General features: G+C 44.4%; 1 protein-coding gene across 2 annotated transcripts in view; it reads right to left on the bottom strand.

Moving 5' to 3' along the window:
- EDIL3 (EGF like repeats and discoidin domains 3) overlaps positions 1–27,616 on the bottom strand; it is a 287,743-nt gene that overhangs the window by 129,525 nt on the left and 130,602 nt on the right. For both annotated transcript variants that reach the window (XM_004586218.2, XM_058656184.1), the window contains one exon: positions 24,891–25,019. In XM_004586218.2, the coding sequence (XP_004586275.2) occupies positions 24,891–25,019 (129 nt within the window). The remainder of the gene's footprint in view (positions 1–24,890; positions 25,020–27,616) is intronic.

The raw sequence follows: 27,616 nt of genomic DNA on the forward strand, positions 1-27,616 counted from the left end.
ACTATTTTATTTGCTCCTATAGATGTCATGCTCGATTTGGAAGACCCATGGTGCCTGGTGTCTCCTGACAGATGTTTCACTCAAGCATAGAGAAGAGTGATGTCTACAACCTAAAACACTATCCATCTAGAAACATGTTCTCTAGTATGCTACAATGGATCAAAAGGTGTTTCTGAAGTCCCGGGGCACCCACCACTATTGCCTCTAGCAATATGAATGATCATTAAACCATCCTCTGAAGAAAAAAGTGGAAACTCTGTAATTTGACCTTTCTCTTAATTTGTTCTTCTCAGCAACTTTCCCTCCTGCGGGCAGACTTGGTCACTCCATCATTCCAACTCTGCTGTAGAGGTCTAGTCTAAGTTTCTCCAGGCAAGAGATTACTTTCTGTGAAGTCAGTGGTTTGGGGGCAAGTTTTGGTTAAACTAGCCCAGCTTGAGCGCAGGCAGAAATCATGCTTACCGTTTATCAGGAATCTAAATAGTCCCCACTGGGTCCTGTCAAAACCAGCCTGAATTGGGATATGATGATCTCTAATAATTATGTGGTATAGATTATGATAAACTCCCAAAGGAAGAAAAGAAAGAAAAGAAAGAAGGAATGGAATGTGGGAAGGAGGAGAGAAAGGGAAGAGAGTTTAATGGAAAGGAGGAGAGAAAGAAAGTGGACAGGAAAAATAAACAGGGAAGACATAATGAAGCAAAAAAAAAAAAAGCCAGCCGCAGGTCTTTTCTGACCTTTTAGAATCCGATTAAATATTCAGCTTTTTGCGATCTTATTAAAAGCTTCACTTAGTCTTCATTTCAATAGGATTCACATAAACATTTTCATTAAGTTTTATAAGTGGCTGTTTGTTCTGCTGTCAAGTCAATGTAATGGGGATCACTGGGCTACTCTGCACTCCACAACTTCATATCTGTGACATGGGTTGATGGTTAGGTCATGTCAACATTCCACAGATAAAAAAAGCACTACCACATTTTATAAGTTAGACGTAAAAGTTACTCCTTTATGTATTTATTGAGAAGACACATTAGTATTGACAACTGCAGAGCAAATACAGGAAATAAAATGGGATCTTGGACTCAGAGGAGAGGCCGAATTAAAATCAGCAAGGGCAGGATGGAGAAGTGGTGTATTCCCAAGCAGGCAGCCCCAATGTGTTGGCAGCTCTGCGGAAGTGTTCTTGGCCGGAGGGTGTACTGAATATACCAGTGGCCCCCCGTGCAGCAGAGTGAGGCGAGGGCTGTGACCCCCAGCCTGCGAAGTTCGAAAGCACCAAGCCAGGATGCTGCTGGAGCTGGGCGTTATCACTTGGCACTCTGGGGCAGGCTGTGAAGGTGCCCTTTTGCTCCTCTGACTGAAACAGGACCCGGGGAAGCTCCGTGAGGGGTCAACTCGAGAAATACAATGAGAGGCAGACAGAGACTCCTATGTACACAGTTTCGTGTGAACAGGTACAACACACTCAGCCCAGCAGCCCTGTGGATTTCTCACTTCAAGGAAGAAATATGTCAGGTGTAGCATCAAGCCTAGCTTGTGCTGCTCTGAAATGCTGACAGAAGAAAGTTTACATACTCAGTCACAGGAGAACAGATGAGTTATCTGAAAGGCAGGGCTGAGAGAGAGAGCTAAGTATTTCCTCCACTGGCTCACTCCCCAAATGACAGCAACAACCAAGGTTGTGCTGCACTGAGGCCAGGATCCGAGAGCTTCCCCTGGTCTCCTTTGTGGGCAGGGCCATCATTTGCCGCCTTTCGCAGATCACTAGCTGTTAACTGCATCAGAAGTAGAGCAGCTAGGACATAAACCAGCATCCATGTGTGATGCTGGCATTGCCACTGGGAGCTTTATCCACTAACCACAATGCCAGCTCCTCACTGCTCTCTTAAACCCTCCAAATAGCGCCTACAACCTGTGCCTGCAAATCAAATGGAAACAACGTGAATTTTAGCTCTTCCATACATTGGGCCATATATACCATCAGCAACAAAGCAAGCCACAATAAATGATCTCAAAGAGAAGACCAGTTAACACCTTTACCGAGACGTTAACATGAGACGGAACAAGTCGAAATTGTATCTGTTGCAGTGGAAATGTTTTGCACACAACACTCGATTTGTGATCATATTTCCCTTATTAAAATGTGGAACATCTTTATACTGAAAACTAGTTAAGCTTAAGTTTTACAGAGATGGCCAATTTAAATTGCCCCTGTTCTTGCACACAGCAACAAAGTTGCACATATAGTTTACTTATAATAATAGCAATAATGATAATTGCACCTCTCGTTTGGGGTCTCGGCTTTTATGACAGTCTTATGAGAACTGTTTGCATAAAACGGCATCTTTACAAACACGACTTAACGACGAAGGCAGCCCTCTGAGACTTGTGCACAGTGTGTGTGCATGCTCAGGGACCCCAGAAGCAGGTGCACTGCCCAGTGGTCAACTCCAGAGCTAGCCAGATTTCCACAGAGATGTCCTCTGGCGTTATTTTGGGTTCTTTCTTGGGTGAAAAGAGGTTTATGAAAAGTTGTTTGTGTTTTTAATCTGAACTGTATTTCCAAGTTGTGTATTTGTGTCTTCAAACCTCAATGGTGGAGTGGGAGGGATTTGGCCCAGTGTTGAAGATAAGCCTTAGAATCCCAGATTCCAAACCTAAATGCCTAGGTTCAAGTCCCAGCTGCGCTGAGGCTATTGCCTTCCTGCTCCTGCAGCCTGTGAGGGCACCAGTGATGGCTCGGACCATTGGCCGTCTGGTCCGGGAGACCTGGGCTGGGAATCCAGCTCCCGCCTTCGCCCAGCCCAGCCCTACCCACTGTGGGCGAGGCAGGAGTAACTCAGCAAGCACGATCTCCCCATCTCTGTGTCCTTCCCATGCAAATAAACCCAACAAAAAACACAAAATGATGCATTTTCTGTGAATGATTTCTAGTAACAGTCACCAACTCATTACTCAGTAAAGTAGACCTGAATGTTCAGTGATGTCATGCTCCATCATACACACTCCATCAATAGGCAGGAGATGAAGAAATCTTACGTCTAATTTCTTGGCACTTACTCTGGAGACATTCACATTTAATTGAGTAATTAATTAGCTCATTAATTAGTGGCTCCCACTTGCATTTTGCATGGTAGGAATCAGAGCAGTTTGCATTCTTGGGTCACTGTTATCCGAGCTGACGCCTGGCTTCCTTGGAACACCTGGGTTTGTTACCCTGCCCCCAACGGTTTAGGTACATTTACTTAATCGTCGTGGTTCACAGTTATGTTGGATGCTGACTGCCATGTAGCCCGGAACATAATTCCTCTGGGAACAGAATGACACGCAACCTTCTGCTTAGCAAAGAGACACAAGCCGATTCAATCATCAACTGGCCTCCTTTCCATCCACAAGAACATGAGGGGCCCGTAAGCATCACAGGACATCACTGGTCCTTCGCCTGAACACTCTTATCTCCAAGTATTAGGGGAAAAAACTCAGTGATAAAGTTTCTTATTTTCTTTGCAAAGACAAAATTTCTTGGCTTCCTCTCATTCCTTTCCCTGGGGCTATCTTTCCTCTTTGCAAAATTGTTACTGACTGCTAATTAGACAGAAGGAGCTGATTTTCAAGCACCACTATTTTTGATCCTTAACAACACATCTTCCCTGGACTCCCCATTAGCAATTAAATATTCTCTAGACCTTTCGTGACAGATTGCATTTTAAAATTTGACTTTTCTTTCTCTTCCCCCCCACATCTGCAGACTATCTTGTGGGCTTTTTTTAAACGTTTCTTAAGTCTGAATGAGTTTAGGATGAATTTCTCAGATTTTTGCTTTCCTTCTTATTGTGGAATATCATGATGTCATGAGCGGAATTATCTAGAGAATTTCCCATTCATTTCTGGGTCCAGTTCAATACACTTTTAATCTTGTGTGTGAATTTGGTATGATCTCCTGGTATATTATCATTAATTTTAGAGTAGCAAATTAACGTCAGCATTCTTTAAAAAAGAACACATCATACATAAATCTTTCATATGGCTTGTTGATAAAACCTCTATTTCTTGGGAACAACAGTAATGAAAGCCCAGATCTAACAGGTATTTCCTTACCACCTCTCTCCCGAACAAGCATCATATTCTCTGCCCAATTCTATACTGTAATCCTAGCTTCTGTTTTAAGAGCTCAATTTGATAGCAAGTATCTTTGCTAGTGGTATCCTGGCACTACATACCTCAATTTTCTGGGATGTTTCCATGTAAAATTATTCCAGGCAGGCTTAATTTACCTTTAATCAGATATTTGGCTAGTAGGATGAGACAGCTATTCCAAAGTACCTATAAAGCCCAAACCAGGAGGAGTGGGTAGCATGGAGGTTAAGGGAGGAATAATTAAGAGGGTGCTGTGACTCTATAACTCAGTTATTCAATGACTCAGAAAAGGCATCAATAAAAACCACAGGAAAAACACTCACTAGAAATCACAAAGAGCAGAGGCTTCCTTTGGCAGAAAGCATCTCGAAACGGCAACCCAAAGGATGTGCCCTGGTGCCAGGCGGCGTGGCCACTGGCCTGCAGTAAGTGCATGCGGATTGGGAGAACAGGGGGTATCAGAGAGACAGCAGCGCTGCAAATGTGAGCCCCTCGATCAGAACCAAGTCATCCAGCCATTTCTATAGGCAGGAAGAGACTTAGTGCAGGATGACAGACTTACTGAGCTGGAATTCCTTTGTAGTTTACTGTACATGGGTGAAGCGGTCACTTTTTAAAATCCAGTTACTGTTCACTAACAGTATTTTTGCTTTTTACTTGATAATCTGCTAAGCTGGGGAAGCACTAAGCCTTTTATTGTGTAAATCTACAATATGTCATTTTTTTTCTTCTAAAACAAATAGAGAGGAAGAGACATGGAAAGGAGGGGGAAGGAAAGAGTGGAGGATGGGGCCACTGTGTTTTAGATTAATATCCAGCAGCCACATTGACTCTGTTAAGTACTGATTACAAACTTAAAATCACCAATGAAAAACTACGACAAAGCTTAAACGAACTGAGGCTCTTAGGGCAGCACAGCAGAGCTGAGGTCCTGCAGCAGAGATGCTGACTTCATGGCGTTGAGGGGACGGAGGCAGGGGTACTGCACGGACAGGGTCAGAGGATTCCCCAGAGCAGCCAGGGCTAGCCAGCACTGGGCACAGTCTCTGCCTACGAACCTCACTGCCCTTCCTCCTCCATCATCCATGCATCCGTTCTTAGTTGACCCACTCAGCCCTGGTTTCGTGCTAGGTGCTCAGAAGGCAAAGATAAAAGGAAGGGACTGTTGCTTTTATCAGCGCTTTTACAGCAGCATGCACAGACTGGATGACAGACAGTTATGTTCAGCGTGGCAAGTACTACAGCAGGAAAATGCAGTTTCCCAAGGGAATTCCTGATCTCACAGACTAAGTCCGTCCGGCAGGCTAGCAGGCTAGCAGACCAGTGGAAACATCTTTTGAGTTTTAGGAGAGCTGCAGATATCTCATCCTTTCTACATTAACAGGTATCTGCTATTTGTACACCCAAGAGTGACTCTTCACTATTTTGCTGTACAACATTCACATAAGTCGTGTTTTCTGTGTTATGATCTACATATGCCTGTATGCAAATGTTCTACCCAAAATTACCCATTCTAAATTGCCAACCACTTGTCCAATCAGTTCCGTCCACAGCTATCCTTAGTTTTCGCAGTCAGCCCTGATGATCTCCTGTTTTGTATTTTTCTGTATAGGATTCTTAGAAAATCATAACACTGTGGGTAAGATAGGGTTCCTGGCATACAAACAGCTGTGACTCATGGTTTTCCATCTCTTATTCACTCATCTGCCCATCCATGAGAATTCTAATGAAGACGTTGTAGGACTTGGGCTTTCAACTACACAAACACATCCATGCTTACAGACACTTCCTGTTCCCTAAGAGATCTCAGCTTCTATTTTTCCTCCCACTCAGAGAGAGAATTGCAACACAACACAGAGAAATCATGCTTTGTAGCACTGTGAACCAAATATGCTGTGATTTAGAAGAGGCAGTAGTTATGCCTACAGGAGATGCGGAAGATTGCCTAAGCAATAATTTTGATTTGTGCTAAAAGAAAGAGCAGGAGTTTTTTTTATTTTTTAAATTGGTAAGAAACAAAGGAACATAATGCTTTCAGAGACAACTGAACACCCTAGGAGTCTGCAGAGGGATGGAATATGGGGGCCCACTGGGGACTGTGGTTACTAAGCAGTGTGGGACCTGATTTTTATGATCATATAAATTCAGTTAAGGAGTTTGAACTTTACTCCGGTGGATACTGGGAATTGAAGCATACAAAATGTGTGGAAGGGGTCACAGCATTAAACAGGTCTGTGTTTTAGAAAGCTTACACACTCCAGAATTTCATAATCAGTAACGTTTTGGAAAAGTTACTCAAAAAGAAGGAAAATGTACCTTGAGCCCGTGTCAACCAGAGTACGCATACAGTGGCAATGGCCACATGACTTTAAACAGGTGCCTTGGCTTGCAATGCACTTAGACTTTCTGGTATTCAGGGTTGCCAGATGTGACAAAACTAAAATTATAGAATTCCCACAAAATATTGGGTACACGCATCAATCTATACCCAAATAGTCAGCATGTAACTTCTTTAATTTCTTTTCTTTCCCTTTCTTGAAGGACTTTACTTTCCAGCAGTTGGTCTTGCGTCCCATTTCATAGACACATCACAATCCCAGAATCCCTGCCTGCAGTGGGAAAGCATCACCGGCAAAGAGAACAGCTTTGCTTCTTCTTCACACTCCTGCTCACCTGCTACAGAGGGGTTCATAACATTGGGGTGGATGTCTACATAATCTTTAATAAGGCAAGTGTGGTCCATCCGTCCATCAGGATGACAGCAGATGGGTGATGACATATTTTAAAAGGAGCAAATCTACTGAGTTGACAGATCACTGAGATTGATACTGGATAGACATACATCAATGTGAGTAAATACAAAAAGGACTCTCTTACACACACACACACACACACACACACACACACAGACTAGATGTTTTTGTCCCTGCCAGGTATGGGAACTGGATAGCTAGGGTTACTCATGCCAGAATCTCATCCCCATGACTCTAAGGATAGTTCACGGGTTCCTGGCAGAGCTGGAAGCCACAAGACACCTGCCACATCTAAGGCCACCATGGGAAGAATCTGTTTCTAACAAGTCCCGAGCTATTGTTCAGTTCTCAAAAGTTGCTGCCTACTAGCTGTTGTTTTCCTATTTTTCCCCCATACTTCTTACTGAGCATGCCAAACTGGCATATTTTCTTCATTCAGAGTGATAAATGATCTGACTCAAGACAGCACTGCTTCTGGTATACCAAAGGTGAACAGTTTTCAGATAGATCCTCCTGAAATAACCAAAACAAAATAGTTAACTACAGCAGTTCATTAACTTACTAACTGTAAGTACTAGCAACGGCCAAGTTCAATGCCTGTATTGGGATTCCAGAACACAGCACGAGCAGGCAGAGCCTTGGTGGAGACTGGCAGCCTCTCTGAGTTACAACTACATAAGGAGGCTCAGGAGTCCAGAGAGCCCAGGGAGGCTGTAGCTCGCAGGACAGAATGCTGAGGCCAACCACATCCACTGGACCTGTCCTGCACTCTGCAGTGCCCTCTGGTGTACAAGGCAGCACCCTGAGCAGAGCTGGATGTGAGCAAACAGCCATTCCAAGAACCATCTGAAGGGAACAGAGCGAGTGACTGGCCTCCACCCTGTAGGGCCGGAACCACCAACAGTTCCCACCAGTTAGTATGGAAAGTAAACTACTTGAGGCATTGGGCAGAGAACTTGGAAGGGTCTTGACTGAGCAGTGAGGAGCAGTCCTGGACTGACCATCTGATTGCTACTGCCCAACAAACCTTTTAGCAAAGACCCAGAAGAACTGAACTATTGCCAGGTTAGGTGGCTATGTGAGAAACTGAGCTCAAATTATACAGTATTGCAAAGTATCTAGCACTCAAAAAGGGGGGGCAATCTATGTCCAAAATTGAGAGCAACAAAGAGAAAACCAGCAACAAGGGTCTTCAGAAGTTCATGGAGATGTTCTACATTACAGGAAAACTGAGCAGAAATTTCATATCATTTTGCACCAGGAAGAATTTACCTTTTTAATTCCATTTCCATGAACTTGAAGTATCCTTGGGTACGTTAGAATTAACAAGCCCAGGATATTGAAAATAGTTATAAAGACAACCCATAGATTGAAAATGCCAAATAGGCCCATAGAAAATATAAAATGAGAGCAATTGAGCTTCTACAGATGAAAGCCACAATGCGTGGGATGGAAGCACAGGGGGGATGAATAACAGCAGATGAGATGCCACAGAAGGAAAGGTCAGGGGATATTTAAGGCATACTAATAGGAACAGACAGAATAAAGCACAGAGGCAGGGCAGCGGGGAAACTGGCCATCGGTGAATTGGGAGATGGGATAAGAAATGAGACTGGAGACTTTGGAAAGCAAGTAGAGAAAGTACCTGAATAATGTTTAGAAATATTTCAAATAGGATGGAAACCATAGCTCCCCACGCAGGCAGCCTAATGACACCCAAATGAACTGGAAACCTGAAGACAGTCCCACTGAGCCACCCCATGGTTACTGAAGATGTGCAAGTCAACCAACAGGTAAATGTAGCCTTTCAACAAATGATGCTGGGAAAAGTGGGTATCTACAAACAAAACTAACAATATTGATCTCAAATCAGATATAATTCATTCCTAATGGACTCTGGATCAAAAAGTAAAACAAAAAAAAATCCTTTTTCAAAAGAGAAACCTGTGGGCTGTGAGAAAAAAAATTGGGGGGAGATGGGGCTCAATTTAGGCAAATATTTCTTAGGTTCCAATATAAGAACCACATGCCATTAAACACCAACACACTAAACCTTATCAAAATTATAAACTTAGGTCCATCAAAAATCAATCATATGAGAATTAGAAGATTCAAAAGATGGAGGGAACATATTTACAAATTAAATATCTGTGAAAGTGTTTTTATTAATAATATATAGAAAAATCTCACCAAAAAAAGCTCAAGGTAAACTGACCAAAATATTTAAATTAGCACTCTTTAAAAGGCTCGATGTAAAAAAGGCAAAACTTTTTCATTTATTTTGCAAAAATAAGCATATATAAAGTATGCTTAAATAGAAATGGGAAAAGATGTTCAGTAGAATTTGTCATTAGGGATCTACATATTAAAATCAAAGTGAAAATGTTGTTACACAGCTGTAATAATGGTTAAAGTTCAAAACCATACCAAGTGGTGCTGAGATGTGAAAAGCTGAGTTCTGACCTCCTGTTGGTCCAATAACCACCCCGCCCCAGATGCTCCCACACACAATCTGTTTAGAAAACAATTTAAACAAACTGGCACTTCCTTGAATATTTAAGCAGATAACTATTACAGTCCTGCAGTCCCCTCTCGGCTACTTCCTGTAGGGCAATGAAAGACAGAAGCTTGAGTAGCTGGCAACTCAAGACGACTCAAGTGCATCCCAACTAGTAAACAGATAAACAAATCGTGGCATTTTCGCGTCACTGAGTGCTACTCGACCATGAAAAAAAATGAACTACTGACACAAGCAACAGAATACAAGGATTTCACAGTAATTTTAACGAGTGAAAAAAGAAACAAGGCAAAGAGTACATGTTATGGAATTTCGTTTATATATGGTGGGAAAAATGCAGTTGGCCTACGGTAGCACAAAGTTGGCCAGTGGCGGATGAGGCGACAGGTGCAGAGGGAGGTAGCAAGGTGGCAACGCACGGCAGCACAGCCACAGGTGCGCGCAGTCAGAACAAACCCTGCCGTCCATCTGTCCATTCCAGCTCAACAAAGCCGATCCTAAAATGGGATGATGTCAAGATTGTTTTTAAAAGTCAATTACGGGCTGGATCACAGGGACATGCCCACAAGAATAATGAGCAACATCAGCCTTCTCAAATCCACATCAGAGACGGCTTTTTGTTGTTGTTGTTGTCTTTCTAGTGTACTTTTAACCCAGAACCTGCAACCCAAATGACATGAAGCAGGCTCTGCTGGGGAAGGAGTAGTGTAATAAAACATACCAAAAGGAGGATTTGTATTCATAAAAATCCCAAAGATGCTAATCTTACCAAGGGAGCTAACCTCCTGCTTCGCAGGTCATTCCCATCACTCCAGTAATGTTTTCCAGGACACCATAAATGAAGATGAAAGACAACATAACTGCCAGGCTTCCCACTGCTCTTGTATTGTGGGTTTTGGATTGAATTTATTTCTGATACAGTTGACTCTCAAATCTGAAGCACATGACTGGGGTTTCTCACACCGTCTTGAACAATTCCTATCTCTAAAAAATTCATTGAGCACATTGATTTGTGTGTGTGTGTTTCCAGTATGGGGTTGATATATTGAAAATGTGGTAATTTTCATATATGAGGCTTAAAATAATACTCTCTTTACTCCTGAAAAAGATATAGAGGGTACTGCAATCATATGCAATGAACAAGTAGCACATCATGTTTATCTACCTGCTATATGTATGCAGGCACAGTCCTGTGTTTGGGACACTTTGCTTTGAGCTATCTGCTACATGTATGTGCACACACAGATACAAAATCCTCTGGGAACCTTAATGTTTTTATTTATTTTCTTCACTACTTAGATCAATCATATTATGAATGACAACATGACCCTACCTCCGTCTCCTTTACTGCTACCCCACCCGGACTTTGCTGTATGTTTATTTGAGACCTATCACTTTTGCTTTTAGAGCCTTACATACTGCATTTAAACCTGCTGATCACTTGTCAGCAACAGACACTGAAGTTCTGTCACTCTTCCTATTTTCTTTCCGGCCACTGAGTTTCTACTACCTTTCATTCCTATTGTCAGCAAGTTTACAACACCCAGTTTTACAGTTGTAAAAGTGTCCACCCCAGCTACTGTTAGTTCGTGTAACAGTGACAAATCTTCCGAGATCTATGACGCTAAGCACGTGCCTGTGACCCAAGCAGCTGAGTGTCAGTGACAGATGACGCCTTGGACACAGTGTGGAGCCCTGGGGCTGAGACACCTGCTGGCTTAGCTCCTTGCTGAGGTTTTGGCTCTGGTCTGCTCCCAGCAGGATCCTTCTGAGAACCAACCTGCTGGGGACCCTTCACCAGCACAACAGGAGTCCAAAGAGCAAGACCCCTGAGGACTCAGGGTCAGAAGTGACGTAACAGTGACTGCACGCCATTCAGTGACCAAAGTGGTCCACATCTCCAAACCCAACAGAACAGAGAAGCAGGTTTCTCTTCTACACATTATAAGGTGATAGGAAAATGTCAGGATGAAAGGAGAAGGGGTGGGGCGAGGAGAACTGGACAGTCAAGCCACGAGCATTCATTTCCACCTTCTCCATGAATAAGCGCGAAACTCAGAAAATGGATATATTATGTCAATTAGTTCCATAATGTTGTAAATTGTCATTGATGTTATACTGTGGCTTTAAATTGATTGGGATGATATTTTGCCAGCTCTACCTTCAGACCAGAGATGGTCTCCCCAAGAAACTGTTGAATTTACCTGGACAATAAGATGCTGGACTCTATGCTTGGTATACGCTTGCAATGAAAGAATCTTGACTGAATTTGAAATGTAATACTGCAACAAGGCGGAGGAATCCACCATGGGGGGAGGGTAAGGGGAGGGGTTGGGGGATTCCGAGAGCCTATGAAACTGTGTCACATAATGAATGTAATTAATAAAAAACTACATATTAATAAAACAAGAAAATGGATATATTAAGAACACTAGGGAGACAGAACTACTACTCACTATAGAACTCTGGGGAAACCTGTTATTGCACCCCACACCATGAGGCTGCTGTAGTATCAGAGTCAGTGGATTTTTATCTAAGTTATGACCCATTTACGCACTTCACACTTGGAGGGTTTTGTGAACTATCTTTTCTGTTTCTTTTGGGAGGATTAGTCTAAGCACTTTCCCCCTTTGCTCCCACTCCCATTCCGGCTGATGTCCATTCCGAATTCCCTTTTCCCGGAGCCCTCCCACTTCCTGACCAGAGCTGCTGACTTCCCGGGCCTGCTGCAGCCACAGCCTGGGATTCAGCTTGCTGCCACAGCATATCCTACACCTTCCTGGGTTCTAGGCTGCTGCTTTCTCACGTCCTCATTTCAGTTGCCAAGGATATGTTATTTCGATTCAGTTTTTAAGACCTATGTTAGGTCTTAAAAACTGCCAGCATGTTTGAAGACAATAAACTTAACAAATTTGGATGCATTACATACTCATCAATTCTTTCTCAATACAACTTGTTTCACCAATATCATACTTTGTGATCCAAATTAAGGGGTTCTGGAGAGAGTCCTCTGCCTCTTGCTTTGGTTACTTTATGTGTTCATTCTAGAGCTTCTTTTGCAGTTTACCTTAAATGTCAAGTGAATTTGATTGCTAGCTTACATAAATAAAGGGTCAGCTGGATCGATCTATTTTACCAGCATAGCTTCTTGAGTGTTTTCCTCAGAGAGTGGACAGCGAGGTTATCCTTGGCTTGAAAAAAAAAATCAAGTATTACTCAGTGTTATCAACTTTCAGATCAGGAACCCAAGCGTTATGCCCAAGGAAAGCCTTGAAATTTTTTGGCCCCAGTTTTCCGCTTGTAGCCTGAAAATGCTACTTTGTGTGCAGGCAGAATATGCAGGGCAGAAGGCATGCACAAGGGGCTGCTCTTCCAGAAAGTTCATTAACTGGACCCGTCCCTGTACAGCAGGAGCAGCCCCTGCCTTGCTGTGGGACACTTCTGGGACAGGGGTGTAGGCATGGGGTCCCCTTTGGCAGCAAAAAGCCTGCCTCCCAGACCCTTCCTTTGGAAATGTCAAAATTCACTGGGGTGTGAACGGTCCTTTTGTTTTTAGGCTGTCAAAACCTTACTTTAGTCAGCCTTCATGGTTGCTGCAGGGAGACTGGACAATAAAGGACAGTAAATACGCACGTGTGTGTGTCACCTTGAAAGGCTCAACTTCCAATCTACAAAGAGATCCAAAGATCCAAAAGGCTCATGGAAATGTGGGAATCAGGGTTTGAAATCTATCAACATTTTGTAATACTCACTTTCTGAACTTTCTGAAGACTCCTCATAGGTAGGAATTTCAAAAATCCTATGCAGCAAAACAACTGTATCTTTTAATTCAATTCCCATGACCTTTTCAAGCTATCTTTACACGTACATGTGTCTGTGCATGTTCTACATGAAGACACATTGGAGAAAATCCCCAAGAACATTTGATTTCTAAGTAACTGAACTGCAGTTTTAGTCTTTACTCCAAAGTCAGTGATGCCAAGGTCTTCGCAGCACTTGGAACCCAGCCTCCAGTGCGCTGCCAGGAAGGACGCCATGGACGTGCAACACACACCTTTCCACCCGACTCTGGGTCAGCAGAGCACGCTCTGACAGCAGCACACTTGCTGCAGAAATTGTTCAGGAAACTCTTCTTCCAGCCTTAGCATCTACTACATGGGATCTTTCTCCATCATACCCTTTTCAGACGCAAAAGCAAAAAGTGCATCAGCCAAGATCATTGAAACAGACAGGGGAAACAAGAAGGGAGTCAAGCTGGGCGTTCCTTCTTCTAGGGCCATCTTTCTCCAAACAGGCATGCCAGAAGTTAGTCATGCCCACGCATTTCTATAGTGACCGTAACAAGAAAAGGAGAATGAATTCCTAATAAAGCTCGAAGGATATTTTTAACCATTCTGTTCCTATGCAACCCTACGTGACCTTTTGGTTCTTTAAGAAAGTAGGGAATACACACAGCATCACTGATGGTGCAGTGTTTCACATACAGCCCAAACGAGAGATAAGGAGCATGTTAAACATGGAACTACTAATAGGAATCAAGAACATGGAAGGGTTTTGGGATCATGCAATGAACAGTCTCACAATCACCATAAAGAACCAAGGTGAAGACAGAACTTGAGGTCTTAGGGTAGAGAACAAAGTTTTTTGACTGAATTCTGTAATGCATGTGTTCCTCCGTGTGCATGTACATGTGTGTGTCATCTGTAACTGAACATCCAATACATTTTCTTCCAAAATTGTCACATCTATTTCTCTGTTTTCCCCCCCAAAATCAATACTTCGGACCTGTTCCACTGTGTCCACACAACACAACTACGCTGTTGTCAGGCACACCGAGTTATCAATCAGTGTGATCTCTGTAGAAAGCCTGACGGGGGAAGGTTGTATACCAAAGCGATCAGGAAATTTAATCCGTCCGCGTTCCTTCCGGTAGATTTGCTGCTTCTCCTTGGTAATTACTCTTACCGACATGTATTATGAATTTCAAAAAAAAGGTACGCATATAGCTTTCTATATGCTAACTTACTGAATGCATAAATACATGGATGGGATAATTAAACAACACTTCAGCCTTAGAATACTGCATATCTTGGTGCCAATACATGAGAATGTTCTGAAATCTTCTAGACAATGGCAGCTAACATATACTACTGAACTAGAAATTGTTGCTGTAATGAACTCGCATTCTGTGTGTCAGTAAAGCATCAAAACAGTATACAGGCAAAAATCAGGCACAACAAGCTCCACGACACACGAGGAGTGGCTGCAAAGCACACGGCTGTAGAATCAGATGTTCTAGTGACACAGTAAAATTAAAATCTGGCTGGTTCATAAAACCATCAATTATACTGGACAGAGGTGAGCCACATTTTGACATTTTCATTTCTGTACTGTTCTCCAGTGATTCACAAATATAGGCAACCTTAAAAGTCATAACAATTTACCTCTTAACTCTGAAAATGAACACTGCTCTAGTAGTTAAAAGAACAGCTATCTACTGGAGGTGAATACTGAAAAAATAATTTATTCAGTTCCTAGTGGCAAACACACAAGACACACACGCCTGAATGCGTTACCTTTTTCTCAGAGACTTGCCCTGAATTATCCTACAAACAGAATGAGAGAAAAGAGCATTCAAGCTATTACACAAAAAACATTAACACGTAAATTGAATGCTTCCAGCACAGACAAGACATGCCCATATCCATAGTTGCGTAGCACTTAGTACTACCTTATTATCAAGTCAGCTTTGAATTTATTGATTATTCATCTCTCAGTTACACGGGGAAACAGGGTAAAGCAGAAGAGCATTATAAATAAAGGAATGGAGTTTTAGGCAGAGAACTTCTTTATCCTCAGATGCTGACAAAAGCACACACTGACTAAATACACAGGTGAGAATCCCTCATTTCCATACAGGGACGTTTGCAACCTTCAGGTCAAAGAACTCAGTGTTGTGATTCTACGCTTTAGCATCTCAGTTCCATCCTCCACATATGGGGTACTGATCTGATAACCACACTCCACTTCCTCACGTGTCTGTAGCCATCTTACGTGCCCTCCCCAAAACTCATTTGTTTTAAACGCATAAAATCACCCCTGTGGCGCCTATAATGAAAGAACAAACAGAACCATAAAAACAATGTGCTTTTTATTATATTTTAATGATATCCCCATTAACTGCACACGCACAAGCTAGGAGAAGCAGGTCAGTCACGGGCGTCCTCAACGCCCACTGGCTACCACTCTGCAACACAACCTAACGGGCAGAAACCTGCACTGGCCATCTATCAACACACACAAGCACACACCCCAAAACCACTCCAGTGCATCTTAAGGTAGCTCCTCCTAAGTCACCGTTTGCAAAGAAAGCCAGCACACAGACATCAAAGACGGGGCTCCCAAGGCTGCATAAGTGTTTCTGGTTCAGGTCTTAGATTATTTCATCATGCACCTATACCTCAGCAACAGCATATGCTGCCTTGAAAAAAATAATATACTTAGACATCCTCATTGATTCACTTCATAAATATTTATAGTACAGCTGCCATGCAACAGGTGCCTTGCTAGACATGCTTAAGGGATAACTGGTATGTCTAACAGCCACACAGCTGTGCCAGGTAAGGGCAGGAGCCCCAGCCGGTGCAGTGCACCTGAGAGGACAATGACAACTATCCCCCTTGTTTGCTCCAGGTTCTTATTTTAAAAAAATAAAACAAGCAGGTTCTTTCTTGCACTCTAACTACTTATTTATTCATCATGCATGTTTTCAGCACCTACTCTTCCCAAAGCACAAACCAAAGTTACAGTCAAGGTTATCAAGGGTGACGTGGGTAGAAAAGGCCTCTAAGTGACCTAGAGTGAAGGCAGGTAACACAAATACAAAACAAGGCAGAGAAACAGACAAATGACCAGGAGGCAAGTAGGGGGACCTCCCCTGACCTGAGGAAGGAGGGGAGTTCCCATGAATGTCCTGCAAAGCCTGGTGGACTACATACGAACTCAGCCAAATGCAAGACCCCTGCAACAAACTGTCCCCACAATTAGATGTCCCCTACCAATTAGATGGAGACACCTGTGTTAAACAAAGCACTCACATCTAGTGTGGTCAGGAGATGGGTGACTGCCACAGCCGTCACCTCTGGGGCACAATCACCTTCCACGGGGCTCACCTTGTAGATAGGACCACGGCTTGGGAGGCTCTTTCCTTGCCAAGGCAACTCTTGAGCTGCGTTCCTCTCCTCCCAGCTGCTAGCTGCTGCCTTACACCTTTGCTCTTGAAGGATTCGAACTGGAGTTCACAAAAAAGTCGCTGCTCCCTTGGTAGCGACGCAGCATGAAAGCACACACAAGTAGTGGAGGCAGCGGGTAAGGGACTGGAGGTCCCCAATGAAAAGGGACTCCAAGAAAACCAGCGGGCTGGATGTAAACCACCGAACAAAAAGCACAGTCAAGCAGCAAGTGGCTCTCCACTGGGTGCAGGGAGCCTGCCCACTACTCCTTCACCTCCCAAAGGAAGCCCCTGACCAGAGCAGGGCCCTGTTCACCGCCCCACTCTTCCTGGGCAAGCGTGCATGGGTGGCTGCTGCTCCTCCCAAGCGCTTGCCTTGTTACTCCCACCTGCGCAGAGGCACAGGAGCCCTGCATTAACCTTCAGTCTCGCTCCACCCCTGTCTCTCATGCATTTATCAGCCACTTAGAGGAACTCCCTGGTCTGCTTCCATCTGTACCTCACTGTGTCCACCTGGCCTCTATCCTTGGCAGCAGAATCAAACTCCCACTCCCATCTCTTCCAGGTCACTGAGTAAAACAATCATCAACATGCATTACAAGTTATCTCACAATGATTTATCCATCATGCTTTATAAACCAGGTCTGTTCAGAGACATCGATAAGCTATTGTGCACTGACAAGCCCCTCAAGATGGAGATAAGGAACAGCAGAAACCTATTTGGCCATGGGAGTTTGGTTAGATCAAATACTCTTTTTCCTCCAGGTTCATTTCATAAGCTCTTAAAGGCATCCTAAGAGTTTTACCTTTCTCCTGTTTCAAAGGGCATAACATAAACAAAAGCAGTTTGTAGAGAATGCAACAATGAACTTATTGGACCACAGACGAACAGTCCCCTCACTCATTTACTTACCTATTATGTGCTTGCTATGAGGTAGGCACTTTTAGGCAAAGAGAGTAAAGCAAGTCTTTATGCTACAATGGAAAGTCATTTACTAGTACGGAAAGTATTGCTAACGAGGGAGGGTAAGCTGAGCAAGTGGAGAGTTAGGGGGTGGAGGGATGTGTTGCCGAAGGCCGTGTTCCTTCACTGCCCTTCTTGTTCAGTAGCAGACAGGCACTCTGAGCATTATCTATTATCTGAGCCAAGATCTAAGAGGAGAAAACAAGGAAGTAAGTATTGTGGCACGAAGTCTAAGCAACTCGGCTCACAAAGGTTCTAGCAAAAAGGCAATGCTGCTTTCCAACTGCAAGGAGCACCGTAAGAAACAATGTGGTTGAAATGACCAGAGTGTCCTGTTGCTCCTTTGTTGCAGCTGGTAGGCTGCCCACCAGCAGGGAAGCCCACTCTTTCTCAGCATGACTGGGGTAAAACCAGCAGTAGAACCCAGCAGTCAGGGCTTGCTTCGAAGCACACATTGCAAACCAACATAATGGTAAGTAAGCTCTCATTAAGCACCTGTCAGTTGTGTCATCTCCTCCATGGCTGCAGATGACTACAGGAGAGCAGTAGGTCCCAGTGGGGGGCGACCAAAGACAAGGTCACAGCCAAAAGCAACAGGACAGTGGCAGTCAATGCCAGTAGCATCACCACAGCCTGGGAGGCTTCAACATTTGGATCACACATAAATTTCTTTAAAACTGAGTTTTGAACTATCTCTGTACACTGAGAGAGCCTTAATAAACCAGGAGGGAATTGATTCTGTGGACTCGGACCAATTACTAAAAATATACCACCTGCATAAGTATGATCTGGCAAAATTCCCTTCAACACGTTTCCCTCTGGGTTTATTCTACATTTCTTTTACATTACAGGTTAAACTAAATTTCTCTTAATAACAGGTTAAAATATGCAAGAATGCCTTAATGTTAGCTAAAATAGCAACTATCAAGTATTTCGAGTTTTGAGAACATCTGAATGTTTCTTTGCAAAAGTCACGATGTTGTGCCCATATTGGAAGTTGCTCCTGTGCAAACATGTATTTTCAGAGGCTGGCGGGACCATTCTCTGTCTTGGCCTCCAGCCAAGGAAGAAACACAAGAAAATAAGAATGCCTGGGAACCTTGGTTCCTACAGACAGAGGAAGAGAGGGTGAAGTTGTGGAAGAGTGGGTGGATACCCTCTCCTGGCCTGATTCTTTCAATCACTAAGGGAGTCTTGCTGTAAGAGGCTCTCTGTTCTGTTGGGGAACAAAGGCTGAATGCCAACACTCCAGGAGCTTGTGGGATTCCAGGGTGTCTGCTCATAATGATGTGTCTTAAGCTTGTTCTTTCTCTGAGTGTTTCTGTGCTTACAGTCTTTTGAGGCATTGTAATTCCTCACAGCAGGGGTTCTAGAAGATATTAGAATCCTCTGGGCAGGTTTTCAAACTCTTCACGCCTGCACCAGACCCTAGGCCAATTAGATTAGAAGCTCCCAGGCAGGAGCAAGGCAGGTCCCAGGTGATGCAGTCCTGCAGCCAAGGTTGAATGTCTCAGTTCTAGGACCACTGAGTCATTTTCACTGAGGCTCAAAGCCGTAGCTAAGCTGAAATTCCTGTGAACCAATGTTTTTATCTGGACTCCTCCTTGATTCAGAATATCATCAGGTTTGAGAAACTTCGGTTTAGAGAGTTAAGGTGGTTTCCTCTGGGCTTGCAAAGCAATCAGTGAGCAGGACAATTTGGAATCAATCCCATCCCTAAAAGCTGTAGGTGCTGCTGCAAGTGTTATTTACAAAGTTTCCTGGGGGGGGGGGGAGGTCGTTATGCAGCCAATTTAGTTACATTGTTTGCAGGTGTCACTACAATCCCAGGTAAAATTTTCAGTGTTGTGAATTCTTCATTGGAGAAACTTGATTTGCCTCATCACCTAAGGGTAGGGAAGTTTTGTCTGATTCGGGCCATGTTTAACATGGTTCACAGATCATACAAAACAGAAAGATTAACTAGTAATGCATTTGCTCAATTTTCCGTTTTGCTGGCAGGGTCAGATCAAGTGATTTTGCAGGTCTTAAATGGCCAGTGGCCCGGACTTTTTCCTCCCCTTCTGGTGGAAAAGCTAACATAAGGAAGCTATCAAGCCAACATGATAAAGCCTGCATTAAAGAAACAAATAAAACCCAAGCATTACCTGGAAGAATTAATGCTGCTAAAGGAAGAATTTCGCAGAAAAGCATTAAGCTTCAATGAGAGTCTCCTTTTGCTCCATGATACAATTATCTTTTTTTTTCTAAAATATTGCAACTCAAATGCTTTTCAAAGGAAGGAAATAAAAATAAAGACTAGTCTGAATGTCTAATACACTTAAAAAAATCAGCCCGTGGGGCATATCTAACCTATTAACCTCTGTAGACTCACTTAAGAAATACCCCATGTTTGATCCTCAAGAGTGTCACACTTGGAAAAACAGTTGTCACTCCCAGTTCTCTAGCACCGTAACATAACGTAAAGTTGTCAAGATGCACTACTTGAGGCGGGTCCCTGAACCACTGTGCCAAAGCACCCTTATCACTCATCAACTGTCGCGTTCGGAGCTTCTTCAGAAACCCAGGACCAACCTGGGTGTCCTCCCCTCTAGGCAGGCTTCCTCCAGCGCACTTCATGGATGGAAAGTCGACAGTCAACTTGTAACCTACTGGTCTTTCGGTCCAGGACCTGAGGATCTTACAGGTGCTAATAAGTCAATCCAGGGTGTCAACCAAAGAGCTGACTCCATAAGGCTGAGACCAGCAGCCTTCATGTTTAACAAGTACAACCTCTTGGAAACAGCACACAACAGCACAAACCATATGAGCCCAACTAGCAGTGATCACAAAATCTGTACCCATCGTTGGCTTACTCAGAGAGGTGAAATATGGAGGTTATAAGAGCCAAACTTCTCGGGCTCCCAGGGAATGTCTGTACAATGCATGACTCCATGAATGAAAAAATACAAAATTGCTTCAAACAAACTGACTGCACAGTGACGAGGAGGGAAGCTATGGAGTTTGTGTTTCCTGAGGAAAGGGGTGGGTGAGCATTTTCCTAGAAGGACTCTTGAAAACATGGGCCACATCTTTAATCCTTTCCTTTCAGGGCTTGGCTGGCTCCTAGATCAGCTTTCTGCCCTCGAAAAGCAGAGAATAAGAAAATTGACTCTTAAGAGAACCAAGGAATATGTGGAGTACACATGAGAGGCACAGGGTCAGAACGCCTTCGGTGGCAAGACAGGCAAAGAGATCCAGGGATGGGAAAGCAGTTGTTACTAGGCAACAAAGAACACGCGATTAATTCCAGCAGCATCCAGAGCATCTCCCAGCAGAAAACTGTCTCAAAATGTCTTTCAAAAGTCCATCCTCTAGATAAGCGTGGAGCTCGATTCACCTCGTCATTTACACCTTGCAGTTTACACACATACCCCTAATGTTATACTATGGCATCTTCCACGAATAAATAATTCGGCAATTCCATATAATATACAATGTTAGTCATTGTTCTTACAAGATTATAAACTCATGTTATATTTTGATTTTTATTGGAAAGGCAGATTTACAGAGAGCAGATACACAGAGAGAAATATCGTATGCCTGCTGATTCACTCTCCAAGTGGCCACAATACCCAGAGCTGAGCTGATTCAAAGCCAGAAGCCAGGAGCCTCTTCCAGGTCTCCCACACGGGTACAGTGACCCAAGGCGTTGGGTCATCCTCAACTGCTTTCCCAGGCCACAGGCAAGGAGCTGGATAGGAAGTGAAGCACCTGGGACACGAACCAGTGTCCATATGGGATCCAGGCCCATGCAAGGTGAGGACTTTTGCTACTAGGTTACTGCACTGGGCCCCTCATGCTATTTTCATCACCACAACAATCCTAGGTATGGGCAGGTGTTTAGCCACAGGATGGGATGCCTGAATCCTTTATTACAGTTCCTGTATCACAGTCCTGGCTTCTTTCTGATGTGCCCGCTGAAGGACAGCGGGCAATGCTCAAAGGAGTTAGGGCGCAGCCATCCCTGCAGACATTGGCCACACTCAGCTGTGGCCACTGAGGGTATGTGGCGATTAAAACGTTATATGGAATCCCATCTCTCTCTCTCTGTGTCTCTCTTTCACTAACACTCCAATTGCTAAAATATTAGGATTTAAGAAAAATCACATATTTAATGGCCAAAACACAAACAAGGATTAAAAAGTGCTAGTGAGACTGTGCAGCCACATGAATCTCACTTATTGTTGGGGAGTCTGAAAATATGGTGCAACAGCCATGAAACAAAGTTTAGAGATTTCCTACAGAATTGAATATACTTCTGTTACCCAGCAACTGGACTTTCACGTTATGTACCCAGATCAGCTGATCACAGAAGTCCACACAACAACCTGCACATGAAAATGCATGGCAGCTTCACCTAAAACTGCCAAATATTACACTTTGCGAGCATAAACAAACTATGGTGCATCTGTAAAATGCAATGATTTAGTGGTATATCAAAATCAGCCTTTAAGTTATCACACTCTATAAAGACAAAGAGGGCGGCTGGTATTGTGGCGCAGCCGGTTAAGTCACATGCTCCAGCGATGGCAACCCATTTGGGTGTCAGTTTGTGTCCCAACTACTCAATTAAAATGAAGTTCCCTGCTAACGGCCTAAAAAAAGCAATAGGAGATGGCCCAATGATTTGGGTCCTGGCCACCATGTGGGAGAACTAGATATAACTTTATTCTAGCCCAGCACTGGCCACTGCAACCATCTGGAAAGGGAACGAGTGACCGGAAGATCTCTAAGTAATTCTTACTTTCAAAGCATATCAAGATACCTTTGAAAAAGAGGAAATCTGAGAGTACATTCTCAAATGACAAAGAAAACCCTAAAGGCTCTAGACGGCATGGTTCCAATTACAGGACATTCTCCAAAAAGTCAGACTGCAGAGACTACAGGAAGAGCAGCCATTGTGAAGGATGGGAGGTGGGGACCAGGGAAGAGCAGGGACAGAGGCAGACGAGGGAATTTCAGGTCACCACAACTACTCTGTGTGACATTATAATGGCCGTTACATGACGTGTGTTGCAAACAGCACAGAACTGTACAACATGGTGAGTAAACCTTAACTACGGATTTTCAGCTAGTCATAACGTGGTAATATTGGCTCAGCAAATCAAACATTTGTCTTATCAATCGAGCAAGCAAATCATAGGGAGATTGTAGCCGGGGAGATACTGAAATTGAGCTATCAAGTTTTCAGAAAATCCAAAACCAGGTGATAGATCTTAAACAACTCCCCAAAACAGTAAAATCGGAAAGTTTCAATGCCAGAACCGGAATAAACCTATGAGAAACACACCTGCCACGGCTCTGTCGTGGAACTTCAAGCTCCTCCAGTGTCCAGCTACGTTCCAAGAAATGTTTCACTAACATTCTGCCTTATACAACTAAACATGCCTTTCTCCAGGACTTTTTTTTTTCAACTCTACTTTCAAACAAGAGATTCACATCAGATTGCTAAATCTTTCATTTTATTAACATGTGATACAGTTTGATTTTCAAAAACCTTCATGAAGACTTTGCCAGGAGTCTATCGTTACGTAACTGAACACAGACGCTGGTCTCTCAGCCTGAGAGATGACCACATTGGGCCGTTGCAAGCTCTGTGTGGCATTTGCTGAATTTCAATGCATGCAGGGTCCAGATGCAGACTGTTTGGGAAAAGCAGCTGTGAGATTTTGTGGATGGGGCCTGCTCATCTGCATTTCTAATAAGCTTGTAGGTTATGCTAACACCTAAGCACATCTGGGGAAGCAAGTTTCCAAGGAACAGCCACGTCACAAAACTGCTAACCATGGGAAAAACAAAGCAACATGCAGCCGTCCTTCTGGGGAAGGAAGGAGCCGCTGTTCTATACCTGAAGAAGCTCCCGGGGCGGGGGAATGCGGCCCTGCTTCCCCAGTGCCTGATCCTCTCTACTTCCATCCAGACAGGGATGACGTCTGTTCAGGGCGGGGTCTCTGCGAGACCTGCTTCTCCAATGCCTGGTCCGCTCCAATTCCACCCACAGACACCAGGCCTGGTGACCTCTGGACAGCAAGCAAGCTGCCTAGGAGGTAGTAATTCTCTCTCAGCTCCCAGGCCCTTAAGGTCAACCATTTCTAGTGCAGCTCAACCACCTGCAAGTGTTAACTGACAGCAAGGACAGTGATGACTTCAAGGTCACATATCCGCCAACCGTCAAGGTCAGATCAAGGGATTCGGCGACTTCTCAAAAGCCGAGATTCTGAGCTCCCGTCTTGGTCTCCCCCAGCTGTGTGATGTACTTCCTGTGGGGAGATCCAGTCACAGAATCTCAGGATTCAGCCTAAGCAGAGAACCGCTGGCTTTTCCTGTCTCGGTTGGCCATCTGAGCTCACACAATCACAGGCAGTGTACTTGCCTGCTGGAAGGGGTGCCCACACCATAATAGGTTCCCACAAAAACTCCACAAGCTTCTGGAACAGCAAAGCTCCGAAGAAGTTCTGGATCCTCCCAAAATCTCAGAGCCAGGAAGCGGGGCAGGCTTCCTGCTGGTGACTGGCAGTGTGGCCAGTCCGCCTGCTCGTGTCCAGGATCGCATCCATGGTCCCTCGGGAACTAGTCTTCCTTCCCTGTGATCAGAGGTTTCTCCCTGCTTGGCCACTCAGCTCACTGTGGTGGCCGTGAGACTAGGTTCTGCCACTGGAGAGTCCATGGTGGCCTCCCACTGGCTGGAGCCCCACAGCAGGTAAGGAGCCAGGCCACCCACTGAGCCTTTAAATTGAATCCTGCTTCTAGGAGGAGATGGTCACAGTGGACCCGATGTGTGTCCCATCCCAGGAGGACAGACGACGGCACATACTACAGAGCCCTCCAGGACTGTTTCCCTAAACAGTGAGAAGCCAGGCAGAAGCGGCACAGCGGCTGCTGGCTTCCGTTCAGGGGAGGTTTCCTTTCTAGTTACCATCATCCCTGAGAAAGATTTTCGGAAAGCTTGAAAAATATAACCCTAGGACAGGTATGATAGGGGAGTGGGGAGAGAGAGCGAGAGAGAGTATCAGTTGAACGCAAGGAGCAAGTACAGCTGTGCAGGAATGAGAAGGCCCTATGGACCGGAAGATTCCTACTCTCCATGCTGCTGAGTGGACTGAAACCTGCTCCGGAGGCCTCCGCTGGGACATGCTGCGTGCAGTCAGGGAGGAGCCACATTAGCTGCCCTGGGATTCTGTGATAATGGCTTGAGCACTTTATGATCGATCATGAACTGCACAATGGCTGTGTGTAACTTACTGTGCTGACAGTGGATCCCCTTGAAGCCCCTGGGGCATCTGCACACGTAGCCTATGAACGTGTCTCCTCTGTAGGCCTCGCTGATTTCGCAGGTTCCTCCGTTATGGCACGGGTTCGGGGTGCAGGGCCCTGGAATTCACAAGAAAAGGCATTGCGAGGTGACACGTAAGCTCAAGAGACCCCCTGAGGTCGGCATTGTCTAATTCACAATGATACCGGTGCAGACATTCTGGCTGCAAGCAGTGCAGGAAACCCGAGGGCGGGGTGAGCTCTGAACACCCAAGGCCTGTGTGTGAATCCTGCTGTCAGGAGTTTCTACCTGTGTGGTGACAGAGGATTTGTTTAACTCTCCCATGGCCTCATTCATTGTGCTCTTCTGTTAGACAGCAATATTAAGTATATTGCAAGGGGTTGTAATACTAATGAAAAAGAGTTTTATATGCACATGAGAGAGAGAGAGAGAGAATCTTCTGTCTACCTACTCACTCTCTAGATGGTCATAGCCCCAGACCCAGGCCACAATAAAGCTTGGCTCCAAAAGCTTCATCCAGTTCTCCCATGTGGATGGCAGCCTGGAACTCCAAGTTTCCCCATATGGTTGGCAGGGACTCAATTGCTTTAGGCATACCCGGCTTCTCTACTTCCCATCCAGCTCCTTGCTTATGGCCTGGGAAGGCATCAGAGTACGGCTCAAGTCCTTGGGTCTCCGCACACTCAAGTCTGTGGACCACACCAACCCATGAGCAAGGGCTTGGCATATTGAGGGAAAGGGGCTCATTGTGGCGGACGGCTAGAACTGCTACCCTGGGTGCTCAAAGAATAGGCCTGCAGTGGACACAGGCAGACAGAGCTGATGGGGCGACTGCCTTAGGTCCCAGGCACGCCCAGCACTCCCCAGGGACACCGGGAAGCCTGTCCAGTGATGCTGGTGCAAGCTCTGGGACTCCCCCAGGAGGCCAGTCTGTGAGTTGCAGCTCTGTTTATTTATAGCTTCAGAGGATAGCATGGCCTCAACAGACAGCCTATTTTAGCTGCTTTTCCCACTCTAAGAAATCCAGCAGTTTTTCCTTTGAAGGATGAAGATGAAGTAAAGTAAAAGAAACACGGAGTTCACCTTTCCAGAGTCCCTTATCTGCTGAGGAACATTAAGCATACACATTATTTACAATGACGCTAACAGTGTATCCTTGGTTCCAAGGCAAAACAATAGGTGCAGAGTGCTCTCGTACCACGAGTAGCCACTGAGGCAAAAATCTGACTCTCCTCTGCCTGACCATAAATGCCGTGTCCTCTCCAGGGAGACAAGGGCCATGCCACATGGGAAATGTGTCCACTAATATGTTAGTCTTCATAATATAGAGTGGGTTGGGACTCGACCGGCATATTCCTGCACATAGCAACACAGTCTTCCACAGCCTTCCCCAGTGGAAACCTTTCAGGGGATTTTCAGCAAACGGATCAAGGTATATGAGCATCATGTGTTATGCGTTTAGATGGCTTCTCCAGTGCCACCATCACCCTGCTGTGTCTGGGCTGTCTGAAGACAAGTATCAAATGCTGAGCACCTACCCAGGATCATTTTGTGCACCAGGCTACTGGTGTTTTTTTTTAAATCTTGTACGTGTTCTCCTGGAGTACTCCCAACACAGCTGAAATGAGCGGCTCCCTGCCCTGCACCGTATTCTGTGTGGGAAGAGTCCGGGAGGGCAGGTGGGCAGGGTGTTGGAGCAGTCACACTATGCAAGCGTATGTCAACTGTGAGCTGTGACAATCACACCCATGGGCTAAGCCCCGTTCCAATGTAGGGATAGAGGGTATTCATCTATTTGGTTTTTAGGGCAACAGTTACTTTGGATACTTTCTGTAACTTTTCTATACTTTTCAAGCTGCAAGTCCTTCAAATGTGTAATTAGGTTCTAACACTTTTTTTTTGTCTCTAATATGGCTTAAGCTTCCGACATATTACATTGAATTGTAAATATCAGACTATTATAATGTGTACTCTTGCATAATGATTACATGTCCCTTAATTCTTTTGGCAAATACATCATTAAGAAAAAGCTAACTTCACATAATCTCATTAACAATGTTAACCTCCCAGTTTAAAAATCCCATTATAAAGACATTCGTTTTAAGCGTGAACCAGATGAAATAATCAAACATGTTAGTACACAAAAATAACATAATAAATGAAAACCAAGGTTTCAACTTAGAAAATTTGCCTGCATGTTTTGTGTTTCACGTTCAGAGGCAATAATTCAAACAGCAATCTTGCTTTTTCTTGCTTCCTCTCTTCTCTATTTTCCTACTAAAAGTGAAAACTATTTTAAGGTCTTGGCACAATGATAAATAATAATCATCACCGCCTACAGATAATGTTGTTTCCTCTATGAGGATTAAACAAATAAACAAACAAAAAACCACCTGACCCTCCAGCCCACTGCCACCACCCTCAGGTGAAATCCCCTGTTATCGCCTCTGGTATAGCAGGAAATGTGTCAGTAATCTGATAAATTCTTTCAATGGAAATAGAATTGCCAGCATCTAGAAGAGCAAGCACACATCCTAAGAATGCACTTCACTGCGCTCAGCAGGAATACAGTTTCTTATACAATGGTGTCTGGGAGTTAACTGTAGGACTCCCACTGGCATCATATTACAACGCAGGTTTAATAGGCCCAGTTCTTTAGCAGTCAAACCTTTGGGTGTATCTGAGACAGCTCATA

The sequence above is a fragment of the Ochotona princeps genome, chromosome 28 (genome assembly GCF_030435755.1).
Source record: "Ochotona princeps isolate mOchPri1 chromosome 28, mOchPri1.hap1, whole genome shotgun sequence".
Lineage (NCBI taxonomy): Eukaryota > Metazoa > Chordata > Mammalia > Lagomorpha > Ochotonidae > Ochotona > Ochotona princeps.